Here is a 7,551-nt window from a genome sequence, read left to right as displayed (position 1 = left end):
CCACAGATGACGGAAAGCTTTCTAGCCAACATCAATTGCACAACGTATTACCAAAAGATTGTTTGTTCGGGCTGATATCGAAAATGAGTAGAAGCTAGATAGATTTTTTCCATGTTGTGTATTTTTATCACTGCGACCATTTGTTTGATCTATTGTGATAAACTAGCTCGTCCAAAAGTATGTTGTCTAACAGTATTGTGAGAATACATGCCAGATTATTTTTGAACGTTCACCCAACCAGAAAGTTCTAATAGGGTATATTGCTACATCGTCGTAATTGCCTATTCCCGTCCTATCCAACACAAATTATTAAAAATATCAGCATCTTTATGACACACAATACAAAACTAGTTATTCCCTAATATTTTAGTTAGTTACCTATCATACGCGATCAATCAAAGTGAGCTGAGATCTATTTAAATGCTTTTTATCATTAAAGAAGTCCTACCAGCCAAATTTCCTATGTTTTTTCGTGCGACGAAGAAGACAATGTCGACTATCGTTTCAATTTCCGTCATTCATAAATGAAAATAACTCACGCAAGGCATTGTCGTTATTCTACAGCCAGAAAAACTTGCCTGACCTGCAGAAATTTTGTAGAATAACATTTGTCATGCCGTCCTACACAATGTCCTACATGCGCGATAACTTCATAAATATTGTTGTGATTTTTAGTTCGGACGACGAAAATGGCTTTACCCTAGCTTGAAAAGCGGTCAACTCTGCGGATATTGTGGAATGTGGAATGCCAAATTGAGTCTTTTAAAGTTCTCGTCAGAAACGTTTGCATACAGGACATTTCCACAATCAAATAATAGAACTACCTATAAGAGTCGAATTGCTTGAGCAGTGAAGTGGCGCAGTGCAACTGATGATTGCATACACCAGTAAACTTTTTTACATACGGCTGCGACTTGGGCGTCCCAGGATATTTAACGATTTTATCTATTTTCTGGAAAGGGAGTAAATGTATGTTCTTGTGAATTTCACTGTCAAATATGGATTTTGAGGAATAACGAATGGATACTCAAAATTATAGTCAACTTAATTATAGGTATTTCTGAGAAAATAAAAAAATAATTATTGTGGCAGTAGAAAGGTCAGGTCACACCGCTAGGTGGATTAATTCGTTTTTTTTTTGTATGGCTGCTCGCGCAGAAGATAGATAGATAGCCCAACAATGTATTAGAGACTGGTAAATTGAAATATTTTAGAATTTTAAGAACGCGACAAAACTACACACATAAAAAGAGCTCCGAAGTCGGCAAGATTTTGAGATTTGGACAGCTGAGAATTCGGCAAAAAATTTTATGATATCAAACGTTAGTAAAGAGCCGTAAACATCGATATGCACCACAGAAATTTTCACCGAACGCTCGGCTGTTCAAATCTCGGCAAATTTTGCATTTCCCTTTCTTTTTGTCATCACGCACACGTTGACAGTTCGGCATGAGATTTTCTGTAAGTGCGAGCAGCCTGCGAAATCTTTTTCAATGCCGCCATCGCGAATAGAAGGGCGCGACGGTGGTGTGAGGGTATCACACTTAACCGGTAATCGAGAGTTGTGAGTTCGAGTCAAGAATTCTGAGAAATTGCAAAAATAATTTGTTCAGTTTTGATATTTCTGCCTATTAGGCAAACCCACCTGTCATTAAAATGTTTAGAGATCGTTACGTAACGATGGAGCGACTAAATTTTTTAGAGTGCTCAAATTTTACGCACTAGCTCCAATGAAATACAAAAAAATAACTTTACTCTAATGTAAAGATCTGCCAGTACAATGTTCTCAGTGTCATTCGGGTTATTATATTTGAATCAAGACCAACAATGGTTCTTAATATCGTACACTTCGTGCATTACATTCGGTTTCTAGGGAACTACTTTTTAGAATGCTTGTTTGGCATTATCTTTTGCCTAGCATAAAAATAAAAGCTGAATGAAGGTACGATTGAACGTTCCCTATTAAACTCGAAGAATATTGAAATGACATGAGGTAGCCGGTAAGAAGATTATGACTTGTGCTTGATTTATAATTTTCTATTTCATCATGCAACGAGAAGATCGTTTGGGCAGTAGAATCGAGAACAAAGGCTAATTTAGATATTTTTACCATTCTGAGAACATTCGATATGTCAATTTCACAATATAGAATTTCTTATGCAGAGTAATGTAAAGTTTATCTAACCTCAACCGTTTCCTACAATAAAATGAATTGTTTTATAGTAACTTTGTAATTAAAATTTAATTTTTAGAAAGACTAAACTGCCTGCGAAAACATAATTGTCCCACGTGACATTTTTTTGTTTTTATTTTTTGTTTGATGATACAGGGTGCGGCAAAAAATATTGTTCTATAAAATCCCATTTTCGAGTTCAATTATCTTTAAGATCCGGAATGCTAGGGGGGCTACCCCTTTTGACCAAAATTTCATATTTTTCATTAGCCATCGCTGGATTCGATTTGATGAGTGACATGGCGTTTCATCCAGTTGTAGGACAATGTATTGATCTTTAGAAAAGTTGGTCTTCATCCAGGGAAGTACTTGGTCCTTCAAATTACCGATAAACACTTGGGCATTGATTTTAACACCAACATCAATGAACACAAGAGGTATTTTCACTATTGAACGCCACTAAAACAAACATCGTGACACCAGCTGGAACTTAAACTTCACTTTCTTCAGAACATCCTCATATTTCTTCAGTAAAATGAATCGATCTGTGCGGCTATTGGACATAGTATCGATGTCGAACAGCTTTTCGTCGGAGAACAGGATTATCATTTCTTCAACAAAGAAAGCAATCACCCGTATTCTGCGAGTCACGTGACTCAATACGACAATTGTCACTCGCCGTGACTCGCCACGGCGAGTCGAGTCATCTAGGTGACAACCGTGTCACCTAGGTAACAAACCCCTGTCACCTAAGTAACAAACCGTGACAATTGTCACCTGATTCGCGGCGACTCCAAAATAGTCACATCACTCGCCTCGCAGAATAAGGGTGAATATATTCGATGAATCGCTCGTAATTCTTTTATCCTCGTCTCATTCTAGCTCTGGAAGATGCGTAAAAGTCTTTTTTGATGATTCTTCGCATGAATTTTTTAGAAATGTTGGCTTTTTAGGCAAGTTTCTTTATTAAACGCACCGGGTTGTGAGCAATCTTTGCACGAACCGATTTGATCACGTTTGGCGTACGTACAAACCGCGGACCTTCTGTCCCTCGGGTTCCACTACTTGGGACCATCCTGTAGAGACTTTTAATGCGATAAACTGTGGCCAATGACATCTTGGCAATCTCCTTCGGTGTCTTCTGGTCGACCAGCAAACTCTTCTTTGGCGTACAGTTCCACAAATTTACAATAAGACAATTCCGATATTTTGATACAGCACTTGACAGTCAGCGTAAACAATGTACTGTCAACAGAAATAAGTCATTTGTTACACAAATTAACTCAATAATAAAATACTAAAAGTATCATAAGGGTCTGTACGAAATTTCGAAGACTAGTAGAAATGAATAAGTGTTTAGCACAAAAGCATGTTCTTAAGGAGACGTAGCCGTCGAAAAAATTTGAAAAAATAAATATACATTTTTGATTTCAACTTTTCTGTTTATTATTACAAAAACAGCACTGTGAGTTTGTTTTGCTATGTTACCGGCTGGTAAAATAGTAGAGCTAGTAGTAAGAACCAGGGATGTTTCGAACACTTTGACTCAATTTTGGTTCATTTGACAGTACCGTCTTAACGGGGCCAAATATGACAAAGTTGTATATGGGACATTTGTAGAACACTATCTATAATTTTGCTGAATAAAGTTTTGCTGTATCTTTTGTAGTTACAGATTGTAGCTAGTATCTTATTGGTAACTAAATGAACGTTCATTTAGTCACTAATGAGTTACAAGCGTTGTAGCACCGTAACTACAAACGCACAGCAAAACTTTGTTCAGAAAAATTGTAGATTAGAACTAGATCTACAAATATCCCATATATAATATTGTCATATTTGGCTCGGCTGAGACGATACTGTCAAATGAATCAAAATTGAGTCAAAAGGATCGAACCATCCCTGGTGAGAACATATGATTGTCATAATTCGATTAATATATTTAAATTAGAAGCGGCCTCAATATTTGCTAAAGGGATTCTTAGAATAGTTTCGATAATTACTCAATAGACCGTGTTCAATTACACCCCATTTTGCCAGTCATGCTAAAACCGTTCAATCATGCTTCGCAGACACACCTTCCAAGTCACGTCACCCACTGCTATCGTCACAACTATCAAAGCTCACTTTTAATCATTCGTCAAACTGTCGCACATATCCTATCGTCCTATATATCAGAGTTGTCGCATCACTGAAGAGTACACATGCTTATAACTGGTTCGATGCAAACCATCCTGTTGGTTATAGTGTATCACTCCATAACCCTTTCCTACTTCCTTTAAGCCAACTTGTATACTAACCAACACATGAGCTCGTACAAACAGTGACAATTTGCCACAATACTGTGCCCCAAGAGCATATCGCTCATCTAAACCAGATTGTGTTAACTCGTATTTATTTCCCGATATCTTTACCCCCACTCATCCGTCGTCAGACCCAACCCAACTGCACATTTCCATGCTCCGCATTTAGCTGGACAGTTAATTTTCCAGCTTGATCAAGGCGTAAGAGTCAGTTTTTCTACAACCGCCGCGGAGTTCAAACGTGCCAGTCGTCCCGAGAGTAGATCCGGAAGTGGAAAGTCCTCACAAAAAATCTAGTGTGATATCTACCTACTATTACCGGTTGGAAACAGTTTCAGCAGTAGAAGTTGCAGCCTTAGAAATTAAAATGATGAAGCAGTGAGTGGAATTGAACCGTATGGTCAGTGAAATGAAATTGTTTACACAGTGATTTATAATAACACATTAACCGTGAAGTTATCCATATGGTGTCGAGTTACAATGGAAACTTGTGAATATTCGAATATCATGTGTGATGGAAAACTCTTCTGGAACAGTTCAACAGTCAGTGGTTGGAATACAAAACCTTGACTTGACAAATTGCAAAAAAGGCAGAATAAATCATCACGGAATCTACGAAAAACATGAAGCTTTGCGGTTCAAATAAACTCGATCGATTCTAAGTTATACTACAGGACACGATCTCGTTACATTTCTCTACGCTATCTCAAAATATATGACGTTAAGAAAATGCTCACGAAACATTGTTTGATTAATTTTTATAATTTATTGCAACCCGATATTTCACTATGATTCAGTATAAGCTGATTTTTTTCTTTTTAAGGTTAAGTTGATCTACAAGGACACTAAGCCCGTATACAAGAGAGCAAAATGCTACGGAGACGGGTGGTGTTCTTCTTAACTACAAGAAAACGGATGTTTTTGACAAAGAAAAACCAAAAATGTTTATTCCTTGTAGATAGCAGAAAGACACCATGTGCCTGCATTGCATTTTTGAAATAATTTCTTTAAAATCATATCTCAAAAACAAAATATGCATTTTTTTGATATTTTATATAAAACAATCTCAGTTAATCAAAACAGAATATCAAATATGAGGGCATCTTCCCCCTTTATAAAGGGGTATACAAAAAACTGTGATACAATATTTTTTCTAAAAATTTCATTGAAACGCTTTTCATTTGCTACCAAAATTATTACAATTGGCTCAGTAGTTCAAAATCTATAAATTCGAAAAAGGTTAAAAGGCAAAAATTAACAATTCGATCTTTTTTTGTTTTCCCGAATTTGGCTTGATCCTTGTTTTTTCAAACGCGACCACTGAAGAAATCATGGCTGTGTAAGGGTACAGTTTGTGGCAAAAGACAAAAAAGCGAACCTTCGATACTGTACCCGCAGCAGTGACAATCCAAACCATTCTGCAGAATGTTTGATTAGCAGGCAGCCAGTAGTAACCCATCCCGTCATGCCAACACCGCTCCCGCTATCGCACAGTGCTAGAACAGTCCAAACGGAAACGCGTCGCAGCTTCGGTATCTACAATTGTCCTCCGGAGGAAGATGAACTGCCCAGTGCGCCACATTTTGGGGTACAAAAATCGGGGAGCTTCCTCTTTGCATAATTGACTGTAATGTAATTTACTGTACCTTTTGTTTCGCTTCCACATTCAGGATTGGCTGCTTGCGAAACTACGCAAATCAAGCGGAAATATTCTGTACTCAAGCAAATCGGATAATATGAATCAGCTGGAGAATAGTTTGCTTCAATCTATCCTATCGCAGTCTGTAGAGGCAGACGTGTGTCTGCTCAGTGAAAGTCCATACCGAATCTTGAGGGTAAGTTAGATTATTCTATAAAAATTGCATGAATTTTGTTCGTTGCACTAATTCGTAACAACGAAACGCAACGAAATCATGAGCGAAAATGTGCATCGAATGAAATATGGTTGGGTCATTGGAGTTTCCGTCGGTACATACACCCAATATCCATGTGCACTGCACATTGTGCAGTATTTAAAATTGTTACCTGTTGTAATCGTTCCTGAATACCTATTCGATCCTATTTGTACCCAACACACGACCCGACAAATCTGTCTCAGTGCGCCCAATCGAAGATTTCTTCGGGATTTTTAGTTCCTTGCTGTACAAAAATAACTGGAGAGCCAGGCATTGCAAACAGTTGATTGGTAGAATCAATAGATGCATTCGTTAAGTTGACATGACGACCGTACAACGCTCCTGTTCAGGCATCAAACGGAAGCTTCACCTAACAACCGATTACGGACCGTTTTCCACTACCTTTCAGCAATGGATAATGTATCTTTAATTTCGGTAAATCAGATCTTCTTTATGTCTCTTTGTCTTTTTTTGACAGCTTGAGAAAAAAATCCAAAATTTTAGTTGTTACCCGTTATATTGGGCGCTTCTATACACGTTTGCTTTTGCCGTTTCATCATACACAATACTACAGTTTATTATTGGCTAAAGATTGAACATCGATACAAATGTTTGAAACGTTCAAGGATGGTAGTGGCTGGAAGCGCGATACTGCAGATCTGGAGGAGGTAGTTAACCATTTCGAGCGTCAACCCGTTTTTATCCGGGATGAGGCAAGAAAGGCGTAAGCTTCGATATATTTTGTGTAAAAAGTAACCAACTGCCCTGTACAGCATGGGTACAAAGTTAAGAAGGCACCGAACCGGAATTGGAAACAAAATACGGTTGCCAAAAGTCGCACAAGGAAGCTTAAACCCTAGAGCGATCGCGCTAGTGTGCTGAGTACATGCGTTTTCGAAAAACGCGAAAAAATCATCGAAATTTTAATCAAATCACACCGGGTTTTGGTTGTATTCGAAGATCTACTCTTCCTCCTACGAAAAAATCGCCTGTATTTTTATAAAGTAGACTAAAGAATAATCGGTGATAAAGCAAGGACGCAAAAAGCTTCCAATGTTACAAATTTTTCCTACTTAAACCCTTAAATTACACTTGCGAAATTTTACAACGGGTGTTTCTTCACTGCTTATCGGTCATGTTTTGCTGTTTGTTTTGACAGCTTCGGCGATAGTAAAATGAT

At 37.8% G+C, this 7,551-nt stretch overlaps 1 protein-coding gene across 1 annotated transcript in view; it reads left to right on the top strand.

The window, feature by feature from the left end:
• The first annotated feature begins 5,941 nt into the window (after positions 1–5,941).
• The window catches only part of LOC128733747 (transient receptor potential cation channel subfamily A member 1), a 33,849-nt gene continuing 32,239 nt past the window's right edge, over positions 5,942–7,551 (top strand). The window contains exons 1-2 of the mRNA XM_053827515.1: positions 5,942–6,064; positions 6,147–6,311. Coding sequence (XP_053683490.1) covers positions 5,942–6,064; positions 6,147–6,311 — 288 coding nt within the window. The remainder of the gene's footprint in view (positions 6,065–6,146; positions 6,312–7,551) is intronic.

This window comes from Sabethes cyaneus, chromosome 2 (genome assembly GCF_943734655.1).
Source record: "Sabethes cyaneus chromosome 2, idSabCyanKW18_F2, whole genome shotgun sequence".
In the NCBI taxonomy this organism is placed as follows: domain Eukaryota; kingdom Metazoa; phylum Arthropoda; class Insecta; order Diptera; family Culicidae; genus Sabethes; species Sabethes cyaneus.
Note: the sequence above shows the minus strand (reverse complement) of the source record. Positions and strands in the feature narration are given on the sequence as shown.